We start from the raw sequence: 14517 nt of genomic DNA on the forward strand, positions 1-14517 counted from the left end.
TCTTGATGTGTAAAATATTTGGAGGCAGAACACTGGAAATGCATGGCTTGCATCCAGGCAATTAGGCATGACTCCAGAAGGACAGGGCAGTCTGGACAGGGCCTGCATCTGCACGCTCCCTATCCGGGCCCAAGTTCTTAGATGACTAAAAAGGATTTGCCTGTTTCTAAAAGTTCCCAGTGATGATTCCAGTAGATCAGGGATGATTACCTGTAGTGCCTTCCTGAGGGTTTTAAGGCTGCATCTGCATCCATCAAAAGAACAGTGTTATCAATTAGTGATGTCTGCCATGAGCAAAGACAGAGGGGTAACACATCGCCCCCCCCCCTCAGCCTGTAGATGACCTGGAATATCTATTTTGTGACCTTTATTAAACAAGCTGGGTACTGAAAAAAAAAAAGTAGGCTTAATCGATAGAGTTCCTATTTTTCCGGAGCTTAAAGTTATTAAAGTATTAAATCAACAAACATTAAAAATATATATATGCACATACATTAAGGATGCATGAGACACCAAACAAAATTCCAGGATATACAAAATAAAATACACTCATAACACAAGCAAATAGATACTGTGATAATCTTTACAAAGACGGCCAAATTGTGCTGGCCATCACACTGCTGACGTTTAGCGTGAAGTTGCTGCCAAGGGCTCTGTGGTGGTCAGTACAGCCTTCTCCCTGCATTCCAGGTTTGGGAAGTCTGCCCTAATGGTTTCATGGTGGCAACCGCTAACATCTCCTGTCCTAATTTTATTTAGCAAATTTTTTAACCAAAGAGGCAGTAAAGCAATTGAGGGGAAGTAGGCTGCTAACCAATGGTGAGTCCACTGTTCTCTTTAAGACCCGGCGTTTCCCCCACCAGAAACTCAATTTCCCTCTCCATGCCTAAAATGAAGATGGTATAGGATTATAATAACTCTTTTATCACTAATTTTCTGTCACTGTTGAGTAGACTCTGGGCCATTGGACAGCCTTCTTGCTTGATAACCAAACCTTCTCCGCCACCTGACAGGTTCTTACAAGGTCTTTCTGCCCAAGTCCTGCTGGGTCACAGGAATTAGAAGGCACACGCTTTAGCAAGGATGGACCAGCATATTACATGAGAAAGGAAGAGTGTGGAAAAAAGCAGTCCCCAGAGGCCAGGAGCCCCAGACAAAGTGGACTCAAACCCAGCTCTGACACAAGCAGAAGCTCATAACGGAAGTCTCCTCACAGAACCGAATGTATTTCATAATTCCCTCCTGACCGAGACCTATCTGAATTCTAAGCTCCATTTAGGTACTAGAAGTGCGTTTGTAAACTGAAACCACAAAATCCCTGATGTGACAGATTTTTCTACTGGAAAAAGAGGGAAAAGAGAATAAACAAGCAAGAATGTCAGAGTTCCGGACTAGGAAGAGCCATAAATGCAGGTGCGAGGAGCGTGAAGGCTTTTATGGCCAAAGACCTATGTGAGTTAAGCAAAAACCCAGGCTTATAAGGGTAGCAGGGATGGCCGCTATACAGATACGCTGTGGGATTGTGATTGGCATTCAGGGTACCACATCGCTCGCATCCTAAAAACTCAGTGAACTGAGCTGATGGTGATTTCTTGTATGGCTTTCCCGTTCCCAGATCGCCCCATCTGAATTTCGTCCCCCACTCCAAATAACTTCAGCAACTTCCTCACCTGGAGTTTGCTTGCCTAGTTCTGAAACTCTAAATTCCAACACATCACTCGGACGTGGCCTCACCAGTGCTTTTTCTGACTCTACCCACTTTTCTTCGCCAGGACTCCTACTTCCTGTAAATCCTTTCCCTCTCATTTCATCCGGCCAATCCTGTGCTGATTCCCACCGTACATCAACTTAGAGGTTTATGAACACAGGCTGCCGTAGTTAAGAGCACGGCCTGGAGAATCAGCCCGCCCTAGCCCTAAGGCTGTGCCTCAATATCCTCTTGACATAACACTGATGAAATGATCGAAGGCACACGGCACTTGGCCGTGTCACAAGCCAGAGGGCAGGCACTCTGACATCACGATCCTCATGTGCTACCATGACAGCTCACCTAGTCTCCTAGCAACAACCTGAGACCCTCCTGCACAGAAGGGTCTGCTCAGCTTTCTCTGGAAGTTTCAAACCGTGGCTCAGCAGGACAGTCCCTTTCTCTGCTCTTAATTCTCTGGTAGCTGAGAAGACTTCCTCAAAACAAAGGAAACCAGGGCTAGGGATTTGGCTCAGTGGTGAGGGCACTTGTTATTCTTGCAAAGGACCCAGGCTCAACTCCTGGCACCCATAATAAGGAGGTTTACCATCTCCTCAGGCACCAGGCACGCATGTGATACACAGACATACACCCAGCCAAAACACTCACACACTCAAAGTAATAAAATATATTTAAAAAAATATTTTTAAAAAAACCCACACCAAACAAAATCAAAACCCACCCACCAACCAGGCAACAGAACCCCGATTTCTCCACAAGGGTTGAGCGCTGCTCACACAGATACTGTGGTCTGTTTGGTGACTCTGCCGACCTTGGAAGTTCTGTGCCACGTGTCTGGCTGGCTGGTTTTTACTGATGTTCCCCACCTGTCCTTCTAAACCATCTTTGTTCTTTTCAGAGCCCCGAGCTGTTGGCTTTTCCATGTTTACCAGCAGCTCTCAGATGAAGCACTGGGGCCAAGTGGGAGCGTCTGTTCTCACACCGTCATTGGAATCCACAGGGAGGGACTTTCAACCTCCGGCCCCAGACAAGTGACTTATGACATTCTGGATTCTTCCCCTGCTCTTTCTTCGAGGACCTGATTTGAAGGATTACGTTTCTCTCTCTCATAACTGTCAGGCCTCACCCTGCTCAGGTCTCTGCTGCATCAACAAGACACAGAATAACATCCCACCTGGACCGTAAGTCTCCTCCACTAGCTTCCCAGTGTCCGTCTCCAGAGCTAAACCCGGCCCTTCCAAACATTCCAAGTCAAATAACCTTCTGGAGAAACTATTGAATAAGGTCATGTGAACGGTGGAGTAGGATTTACCTAACTAAACGCAGCCAAAGTTTAGTGTCTGGGCCCAACGGCAGTTTCCTGTGCCGTCTATATATTCGTGGAGTGTTTCCTGCCAGGTCCTGGGCAGTCAGTGAGCACACACTCCTCACCCTTCGTACAGTTTTCTCACAGAGATCGAATTTTGGTTCCTCAGGTCCCACCCCATCCAGTCATCAAACTCGGACACTTCCTGCTGACGGGACTTGAATTTCCTGCAGCATCTTTATGCCGTCGAGACTCTGGACTTGGGACTGTTTGTCTTCCTAAGTCACACCTTGGTGGGTTCTGTTTCTGTTGCTGTACTTTCTTATATATTTAGTGTGTGTGTGTAGGTATGTGTCTGTTTGTATGTGTGTATATGTGTCTATGTATGTATGTTTGTGCGTGCGTGCGTGCATGTGTGTGTGTGTGTGTGTGTGTGTGTGTGTGTGTAGAGCAGAAGACAGTTTATAGGCGGTTCTCTCCTATCTTGTGGCTCTTGGAGACTGAGCTGAGGTCATCAGGCCTGTCATTATCAATCACCTCTGCCTGCTGAGTCAACTCTCGGCCCCTGAACTATCCCTATCCCTGTTGCTGACATCAATTCACTCTTTGTCTCAGGATCCCCTAGGCTCCCAATACCCTCCCACTCACCAAGTGCTTTTCTTGTGCCTGCTTTTCCCCTCGGGGTCACTCTTCATCACAATGGTTTTGGCAACATGGACACCCTGGCCATTTCTTGGTCCTGCTCTATTCTCAGATACACGCCCCGACGCCCCCCATCCTGGGCTCCAAGAGGCACCGCGGACACCTTCCCAGATACTTTCCCACATCCTAAACTGTACAATCCCACAAGTCCTCCCTCTTCCAGACACTGTTTCTCTTCTCTGATTGGCTGTGAGGTCCTCCAGAAAACACGCTGGTCCTTCCTATTTCCTCTTCCAATAACATGAACACAGCAGCATCCAGTTCAATAATTGCGCCCGGTGATGAATTATTTAGGCTTCATACATTCCGTGTGCCCCTTCTGGATGAAGACATGAGTAGGCTGGTATTGACTCTGATGCTCTTGGTGGACATGTCACCACACATCTAAAACAGAACTCACGTTACTGTCCCCAGACGACCCTGTTCTTGTGTTCTTCTCCTAATTGTCTTTCCTGGCCTCTCACATATTCATCCTCACACCCCAGGAGTCATTACCTGACACCGCCTTTGCAAGTCACTGTGTCACATCTCCGGAAAGCCACCACCGTTTCCCAATTGCCCAGCTGCCAATGTCTCCCATTGTTTCAGTGTCTGCCCTGCACATTTCAGAAAGCTTTCCCAAACACAGCTCAGATTCTCTCACTCTGCTGCCGAAATTCTCCCTGGGTTGGGGACACTTGGGGGCACAACTGTAATTCTCTACCAGGATCCTGCACATCTGCTGGACTCTGATCTCCCCGAGCCCTGCTCTAGAGCCAAACTCAATCTTTGCTCGGATTCCGTCTCTACCACTCCAGCCACCATCTGCACCGCAGGCCGATTCCTCTGGCTCCAGCTTTCATGTCACTGTCTCCTCTGCCTGCAGGGCTGTCCTCCCAGCCCCTTGGCTGGCTTCTACCTTCTGCCCACATTAATCTCTGCTTGAATGTCACTTCCTGAGAGACGCATCCTACAAAAACAGCTCCCCTCCAGCCACCCTGTGAGTTTCTACTCTGCTCTATTTTCCTCAGAGAATGTACAGTCAAAACCTCATACTGATAGCTTTTTAAATTACATTTCTGTTTCTCTTAAAAGTTGTATGAAGATAGGGACCTTTTACTATCCTGTCTGCTATTGCAGGAGAGTCACTGGCCCATGACAAATATTTGTCGGCATGTGATCCTTGTGTCTAAAGGTATGCCTTTACCTTTTGGTAAAAGTTACTGGGATATGTGGGGTCCATGCTTTGCTATATGAAGACAACCAGACTACCAACCTATCTTCCCTCCCTCCCTCCCTCCCTTCCTCCCTCCCTCCCTCCCTCCCTCCCTCCCTTTCTCCCTCCCTCCCTCCCTTCTTCCCCCCATCCTTCCTTCTGTCCTTCCTCAGTAGTGCTGGGTATCAAATCCCGGGCCATTGTGCACCCTGGGCCAGCTTTGTACTACTGAGCCCCCTTCCCAGCTGACAACGATCTTAAATGGGAACTTGCATCAAATTCTCAAGTCTGTTAGCTACTCTCCAAGAATCTCTCCAAGACCAAAATTCCACTAGGCTTCTCCTTTGAGACTAAGGCATGTCCTTAGCTTAGGATCCCAGTTTTACTAAGAATCTTCCTGGAAGGTGGGGTACAAGAGAGAGTTAATGGTGGAGGTGGGGAGAAAGAAAAATAAATACCCCATGTTCTTTGTCATATATATATAACCTAGATTAATTATTTCTGTCTATCTATCTATCTATCTATCTATCTATCTATCTATCTATCTATCTATCATCTATCTATCTATCTATCTATCTATCTATCTATCTATCTATCTACCTACCTATCTATCATCTATCTATCTATCTATCTATCTATCTATCTATCTATCTATCTATCTATCTATCTATCTATCATCTATCTACCATCTATGAATGATGTGGAAACAGTAGGGGATTATTTGAGAGGGGAGTGAGAGGGAGATGACATGAAATAGGAAAGACAGTAGGGGATGAATATGAGCAAAGTACATGTAGGAAAATGAAAACACAATTATTTTGTATATCAACTAAAAAAAAAGAGCAAAGATAAAAAAGAGAATATCAAGAATACCTCAGAGTCAGTTTAGCAAACCTCTGTACGCCCTTCCCTGCCTCTGACATCTAAGGTTTCTCTTAGTATTTCTTTTACCCACTGGTTCTCCTCACACTCACCCTGCCCATTGGCCATCTGTCCATGTCTACCCTCCCTGTCTGTATTTAGAGATGGTTTCTATCATCTGTTAGAATCCTCTTGACCCTGGTGAAACACTCTTGAATGGAGTCTTCCTCGTCGTTCCTCACGAGTGTCAAGTGCAATTGCTCTTTACTAGTAAAGGTCAAGTATTTGCCTACTGGACTTGTATCCATTCACCCCATGGGTTTTCCCTGCTCCCTACCTAACTGCCGTGTGTTCTCAGACAAGGTGTTCTTGTTTCTGGGTCTAAGGAATCTGCTTTCTCCAGCACAAAGGTGCAAAGTTAGAAAGAGTCAAGGTGACACAACTTTTCAAAAGCACATCCACATCCATGGTGGACATCACTTGTGTGATTTGTCATATTGATTTTCAGTTCTTGGGTGGACATTTTAATGAATAAAACAAACAGTTCAAAATGACACAATAAGCCTCTTAAACAAAAACATGTTGGATACATGTGTATATATGTGTGTGTGTGTGTGTGTGTGTGTACATATATACATATATATGTATATATATGTATATATGTGTGTGTATGTGGATACACACACACACACACACACACACACGTCCCCTTTCTCCCACATAGCTGATGTAAGTCACACACAGCCCTCTCCTGACTCTATCACTGATCTGAAGTTCAGATTTTACCTGCAACATCAAACTCAATTTCCAGTGTGACTTTGCTTGTGATGGAAGAGTCTCGCAGGAGCTGATTGGCTTCCTCGAAGGTACTGTCTTCCGTCGGAATTCCGTTAATGGCCATGACTCTGTCTCCAATCTGCAGCACCCCACATCTAGTTCAGAACCACACGAGAGAGGCTGTAGTTAAACAATCATGGAGTTGAGCTGGCCACTCCACCTCATCAAATCTTTACAAAATAGCCTAACCGTTTGATCTTGTTAAGCCAAGGCTACTGGCAAGCATGTCTGGCCAATCGCAATGCCCTGCACTCTCAAGTCCCATGGTAACAAGTGTGGGCAAGGAGGTTCTTAAGGATCCAGCATATTAATAATTCATCACTATGATAGCACTATCACCTGACCAGAAGGAACAGACAGTGAAGATGAACAGACATTCCTGCAATGCAGAGTAATAACTTCAGTTGAACTTTACCATTTTTTTTGTATAGATTTTTCTCCCTTATAATTAATACAGCCTCTAGTTTTCCAATGGACAAAATCTGCTAAATAATATCACTGGTGCTCATAATGCTTCTCAAACCGATCAGGAACATAAAATTTTATCATCAGAACGGAGAGTTAACTACATTTTGCTTTTCCCGCACTGCGCACTGTTACATTATTTATTAGTTATTTACAGATTGCTGGGGTTAGACATGCAGGACACAGAGGCTTCTGGGAAGGTGGGGGGAACAACCCACCTCTCTGCTGGGCTGTCAGCTTCAATATAGGAAATCAGAGGCGGCGAGGAGAGCGTCTCTGTGGCAAACACGCTGCCCTGCAGTTGGATTCCAAAGCCCGTGACAGGATCGGCCGTCAGCACAACCTCTGTGGTTTCCGTGTGAACCACCTGTCCAGCCAATCCCACAGTGCTAGAGGCTAAAGACACTAAAGGGACAAACAGGAAGAAGGTGACAGGAGGTTCATACAAGAACAGCATTTCCAAAATAGAGTATGCCAGCACAGAAGCTCATGGGCAGGGCAACAGAGGGAGTTTAAATATGGGTCTTAGAGCAGAACGTTGGGTTCCAGATGAACAGTTAAATACATCTCCCAATTTGTCACATTGGAGTCATGACCAGTGTAGCCACTCTGCCCCAGTCCCAGGAACTGGAAAGAGACTGAGAACAGGACAACCTTGAGTTTAGAGCATGTCATCTAGTCCTGGGCTGAACAAACAAGCATCAGCTGAAGAAGACCTTGGGGCAGGTCATTCCATCCCCGCATGCCTGCATCCTTTTCTCTGGAAAGGAGAGCTGAGAGGGTGTGTCAAAGTTTTCCCATTTCAGCCGTACGTGATTATGAACACGCCAACCTTTTGTTTTGAGGCCACCATTTCTATGTCGTCCCAGGAATGGTGCGGCTGTGCTGGTCCCCAGTCTATCTCCAGGACTGGGCGGGCACAGTGGTAAATCAATGAAGCTTCATACATTCCGCTCGCCCCAAATTCGGGCCCTCTGTGTTTTGTTCTTTTTTTTTTTTTTTTTGCTTAGCCTCAAAGTCACGCATTGTCTCGAATTCTCTGGTACCCCTGTGAGCCTCCAGCCAGCCAGACATCTGTCTTACTTTTATCCCCAGCTTTGACCATGAAAGGAGTACTTTACGTCTAGATACCTTTCTCTACAAGCTCTGGCCTCCTGTGCTTGAGCATGGCTTGCGCAATGGTCCTCGGCTGAAATGTCACTTTCTCCAAAGGGGGTCTTCTAGCCCCCTACTTTAAAGACACTTCCAGCCCTGCTCCAACTGAAACCCATACCCCCTCTTTTACATGGGACAAAGAGAAGAGTTTTTTTGGATACTCTGCTCATTCAGGATGCTTTCCCTTCTCAAACTGCTGTCTAAAATTCCATACTCCACACATATTTCCGCTGCCTAACCTTTTAGGTTAGTTTTTGACTTTTTCTAATTTCCCCATTTTCTTGCTGCCGACTCTCCCATGTGCTAACTTAAACCTTTTGCTTTCTCTGTCCTTATTGTGGTGACAACCTTCTAACACACTCGCTTTGTGGCACTTCAGCTCCCTCAATGCCCCTTTTTGAGGAAAGTCATCCTTCTTCAGCTCTCGTCAACACAGCCCATGGCTGCACCCCGCCTCCCTTTAAGAGATCCCCAAGACCTTAACACTTGAATCCGCCTTTTAAACCACATCCTGTGTTAGCGACTTTCCCGGCTCCTACAATCTAAGTTTCTTCTCTAATTTGTAGTAATATTTCCTGTTCCTTGTCTCCAGGCCTATGGCGGTTCAAATGGTGTTACGTGCAACAGAGTGTTCCTCTTTAAATGAAAGCATTCACACACACACACACACACACACACACACACACACACACACACACACACACACACACCTTTACATTTTAAATATAAACAGAACACTAGCTGCAGCAGGGATGGAAGACTCCCAAGTTCTTCCCACAGAGTCACATGAGACCCTGGGGCCTGTAGTTGTGAAGCCCTCATCTGTCTCTCTGTTGCCTTTCATTTCTATCCTTTCTCTCCACACTGTACTTGGAAGCCTGGGGACCACTCCAGAGAAGCATCTGTAATGATCAGAGATTCTTAAACACTGCATGATTTGCTAATATGCTTTGTGTTCTTTGGTTATGTCTAGTCAACTCCCCGTCTGGTACTGAACTGTTGAAACCTGTCAGGAAAAAAAACCCAAAAAACTCTAAATTCTTATTACGGTCTACTGGGCCCTAGAATCCTTTGTTGGCATATATGCTCCCCTAATTTAATTCCTTAAGGATCTACTTCAAATGCCTACATCCTTATAATGGGTCACATGTCACTTCCTAAGAGAAGGACAAGGTTCACCCATTTAACAAGTGTTTCATAGATAACCATTCACGCCCACCTCTTGGGTCTCTGCTCTCCCAACTGCTCTCTTCCATCTCCTCTTTCAAGGGTAACTCTTGCCTATACAGCTTCTTTTCTGCTCTTGAACCACCATCTCAGGGAGTCCAGGTTGGTCACAGGCTTGCTGCCCATGAAGCTGAAGAGAATCTTGAACTTTGGACCTTCCCAAGAGTTCCCACCACTCATGGGATAGGATTCCAGGCATGGACTACCACAACCCTTCTTGGTGACTTCTCTTTTTTTTTTTTTTTTTTCTCCACATTCTAGCCCTCCTGGGAGTCTATATCATGGACAATGTCACTTTTCTAAACTGTCCCACTCACCCACTCACTCTCCTAGCTTTTCTGACCTTGCTCTGCCGATTTGTGCTGACTCCGACTCTGCTGCAAATTTGTCTCCTTTTACTCTCTGCCAAAGCTGCTCTCACTGATGACTCTGATTGCGAAGAAAAAAATCAATGGCCCCATTCACTCTAACTGCTACTCAATGATGGGCTCCAGGAATATTCCCTTCCCTGTAAATTGCTCTTTAGGTGCCGGTGAAGATTTGATATCAGTTTCTCACTGTATCAGCCCCTGGCTGTACCTTCTCCATCCTCTGGTCCATGAAACAGATTCTCAACCTTGGTTCTGTGCTCAGCTCGCTCATTCCGGTCCTCACCAGCCTATGATCTTTGCAGCATCTTCTCTCCTCTCTCCCCCTCTGGTATCAGTGATGAATTTTTTTTTTTCACTGCAGAGAATTTCATCATCTACAGACACATCTCCAAGGACTTCAAATTGTTTTCTAAATTAGGGAAGTAATCCTGATTTTCTCATTTCCTCTCTGAGGTCTACGACAAGATGATCATGTTCTGGTCTTCTGGTCTGGAAATCTCAAAGTAGCCTTTGACTCCACGACTCCCCATCATCTCAAATTGCCCACCTCTCAGAGTTGTATAACCTTCTCCACTTTCATTTTCAATGCCCTATTTGGGGCTTTTATTTCAGCCATTCTAATATACATATATCTGGGTTCTGTAGTGCTCAGGGATTTCTCCATTCTATTATCAAATGATCCTTTCTTTAATGAACTATTTTATAATGTCATCCATATTTCCTTTTGGAAATTATATTTCACTTGCTGCTGAGTCACTGTGAAGAACCAGCAGTTACTCCTCACCCCATTTTTTCTATCATGAAGATCCCTGGAACGGCTGGTATAAGGGAGGGAGAGGTGGGTCAGTTGATTAAGAGAGGTAATAAATACTTAGAAACAAAACAAAACAAAAACAAAGCCTTTTCCCTGACAGGCCTACCATCATTCTTTCCCATCTGTGTTATGGGTAACATAACTTTCACTGTATGTGGGAGGGTAGCAGTCCTCACATCTATACATTGCACAGGTGGTGGATGGCTTAAAATTGCAACGTGTGACTTGGGGCTGATATGTTTTCTAGTCTGACTTTTTTCATGTGTGCATTTTGTTTTCTAGACCACTCTTTTTGCTATCAATGACACAAAGCCACTAGAAGATACCCTTTCCTATTGGTAAGTGAAAGGTCTCGGACATTGGATTCAGGGGGACATTGAGAGATTGTTGGGGGAGGGTAAGAAGCTTGCAAGAAGAGTTATTTTATTAATACCACAGACAGACAGACAACAGCATGACAAGGACTCTGAGGAGAGTTCTGATGCTAGGTGGGGCACTGAAGACTGGGTTCCCTTTTTACAGCTCCCTGAGGAAGAGGGAAGACTTCATAGTGGGATCCTACAGCCAGGTTCTCCGATTTCCCAGCCGTGGGCAGGGAAGAGGGTGGGGACCAGGACGTGTGGACACTTGTACTAAAATCCTTAGAAAGCATTACATTTGAAAAAAGATCAATTGTAGACTTCAAGATCGAGAGCCAGAAGAACACAAGAAGCAACTGTATAAGTTGGCAGAGACTAGCCTGCTTCATCAGCGTGCTTGGCCACCAAGAGAAGAAAGGTGTTTTCTGGAGTTGGATGTCTGTGTGGCACATTCCCTAGCGTGCATTCCAGAGTCTGTCTACTCTTCCCCATTTCCATCCACACAGCTAGATCCGCTCACAGCTCTCTAGGTTTGCGGGGAACAAATTCTTCAGCTCTATTAGTCTTTCCAAATACCAGGGAAGGTCAGGAAACCAAAGGTAGTGAGTGGTTTGTAAACTTTTGGCGTTTGAACGTTTATTTTTAATGGGTTAATTATAGAGGCTATGAACTTTATTTCTCAGATTAGAAAAAAAAACATTTAAAAAGTTTAGGGAGAAAAAAGAGCCCCAGGGTTTTGATAGGATAATGTATTTTTGTTGTTTGATCCCGCTATTTGAGACTTCTGCCTCACTAAAGCTCCGGAGTTGAGGGTGGCCTGCTGTGGACCCAACACACTGTGAATCACATGATCCAGTCTGGGGGTGGGGTGAGAGGGTTGGACAGTTCCTTCTCTACATAGAGCTGACAGGGTGTCGGGCAACATCTAAGCTGTCTGCTTTCCGACTCCAGGCATGGTCACTCATGCAAGCTTACCGGTCACTCTTGCAAGCTTACCGTGAGCTGCCTTTATCTTCTGTCCTTTCCTTAGGGGTCGACGGAAAGGATGGTGGAGACTGTAAGGTTTCTTCATCTCCTGCCTTTCAGTGCTTCCCAGTCTCACCCTCTCTAGTAGCCAGTAATAATGACCAAAGAAAGAAAGGACATTCTGGGAATGTCTTCCCGCCTTCCGCTGTGTGCTGTAATCCAGGTCAACTGGGAAGAGGCGGGGTCACCCCACGGGCTCTGTCGGCAGGAGCAGGAAGGGCTAAGCACTGGGCAGTCATGTCGCTAGGACAGTGGGTGACGGGGTCTGGGAGCAGCCTTCGCCTTGCTGGCTGAAAAGGGAGTAGCCCTGGTAGTGGGGAGGGGCACAGAAGATTCCAGACGTGGGACTGAGTTTCCTCTGTGACATAGCTTGGAGCTGTTCCTGGGCTCTGTGACTCCACTCAAAGCCTGGCGCTCACAGAACTCATCTCTCCGCCTCGGAAACAAGCACTAACTACACCTTCTCGCTGTAGATAACCTATTGTTATAGACTTCTCTGTACCTTCTTCTTTGGATGATGAGGGTTTCGATATTTATGTGAGAACTTGTCATTGTTTCCTGGCAATGTCCTTACTTTATCCTGCGGATATATGTAAGAATTTCTTGTTCTGTTTTGTAAACTATGGCCTCATCAACAATATAGCAAAGAGACTTTTTATTATCTTTGTGGCTTTCACTGTGACTCATCATCCATGAATGGCCTGGTTGCTATAGAAACATAACTATTAGAAACTAGGCTGCAAATGGCAGCCCAGAATGAAGACATAAATAAAACAGGGGAAGAAACCAAGGCATATAGTGAGGATGGTAATACAGTTTTTATTTTCAGTTACTTGGGGTCTTTACATCTAAAATGGCCATATTAAGCAATAAAACAAAGAAAAGGAATTCTCAACTTTCCCCCCCAAAATTGGAAGACTCTCATTTTTCATGTATTTTAAGTAGAAATAAAAGTTCATACCATTTGGGCTTGACTGAGTCATTAAGATATAAAGTGTATGCTCTCTTGAGATACTTTTATAAACATCCTGTAATATACATTGTCATTGGGGCCCCAGTGGCTCCCACCTGCAGCAAACATGACCTGGATATTATCAACCCAGGTTTCTGTCTATCTTCTTGCTATAGTTGAATGACTGTGTACTGATTCAAGAGAGAATTTATGAGTCGGTGAGGGGAAAGTCAGGCCTCAGCTTTCTTTCTTGTTGCGAATTTCAAGATGTGCAAATATCAGTGTGAGACGGACAGATGTATTAACAGTCATTCATATTCACTAATGACCTTAATCAACACAGCAGGCTCTACCTAACACACACAAGTGGCTAGGCTTCAAAGCAGAAATACAAACATTAATGACTTGATTCTGATGGCTCTGTCCTGCTGAGGGATATAGCCTCTTTCTGTTAGTAATGAGCACTGCACATGAAGATACCATAAAAAAATATGGCTATATAGACATACCCACTTCAAATCCTGGAGACATTGTATGCAAAACTCAAGATCTGTGGATTTTGGCAAAGTGTAATTGTTAAATCATGAGCCTGCCCCTTTAAAGATGGTGCTCACTACAGGTGGCAAAAATTTCACGGCCCTAACAAATAAAGCCTTTCAGTAGCTCTCTCTCCAATTGGTTGTCCACTGCCAAAAGGTCAGTACTATAATTATCCCCGTTTTCAGCAAGAGCATAAAAAGCTTAAGACACTTGCTCAGGGCCCTACAGTTAGAATATAATGTTGGGGTGACGGGCCCCCAGTATGTAGAGTCAGGCTCATAATTGGTTTGCCGAGTAGCGGCAACTAGTCTCTGCCAAGGCCAAATAATTTTCCCTAGCCTTAGTTAGGAAACAAACAGAAATCTAGATGTGTTTTGTTCACTTTGACTAAGGTCATTCTTTCATTTTCTTAACTTAAAATGTCATTGTTAATTCCAGTTACTAAAGGTGACAAACCTTATATTTGAACACACAATTTATTTTTAATGTGCGTGTGTCCATTTTTCTATCCATGTCTGCCCATTTCCTATCTATATAGGTGAATGCAGGTGCCCATAGAGGCCAGACGATGGCATAAGGTCCCCTGGAACTGGAGTTACCAATGGCTTTGAGACACCTGATGTGGGTACTGGGGATAGAACCTGGGTCCTTTTGCAAAAGCAGAACACCATCCTTAGCCACTGACCTATCTCTACATCCCCCACGATTTCCACTAGAAAGGATCCACAAGTCAAAAACGATGATGTGTACACCACCAGGAAATGAAAGATGCTGGCCACGTCTTCATAATGGAGGCTTCAGGTTCCTACCACTCGAAGAAACCACTTCCTAGAGTGGGTGGTAGCTGCTGTCCCCAGTATTAGTGGTACTGACGAGCTCACGAGAGATCTCCTAGGGCTAAGAACTCTCTGGCACACACACTAAAGAGCCGACAGACCCTTCTGTCAGCACCACCCTTGAGATTGCTGGGTTCGACATTATTGAAGTAACTGAGAAATG

The 14517-nt window shown here is 45.1% G+C and overlaps 1 protein-coding gene across 13 annotated transcripts in view; it reads right to left on the reverse strand.

Annotated features, from left to right (window-relative positions):
- Window positions 1-14517, reverse strand: part of Grip1 (glutamate receptor interacting protein 1) — a 667949-nt gene that overhangs the window by 94008 nt on the left and 559424 nt on the right. For all 13 annotated transcript variants that reach the window (XM_076554188.1, XM_076554184.1, XM_076554182.1 and 10 more), the window contains 2 exons: window positions 7293-7479; window positions 6559-6704 (listed from right to left, as the gene is read on the reverse strand). In XM_076554188.1, coding sequence (XP_076410303.1) covers window positions 6559-6704; window positions 7293-7479 — 333 coding nt within the window. The remainder of the gene's footprint in view (window positions 1-6558; window positions 6705-7292; window positions 7480-14517) is intronic.

The sequence above is a fragment of the Peromyscus maniculatus genome, chromosome 18 (assembly GCF_049852395.1).
Source record: "Peromyscus maniculatus bairdii isolate BWxNUB_F1_BW_parent chromosome 18, HU_Pman_BW_mat_3.1, whole genome shotgun sequence".
NCBI classification, from domain to species: Eukaryota; Metazoa; Chordata; class Mammalia; order Rodentia; family Cricetidae; genus Peromyscus; species Peromyscus maniculatus.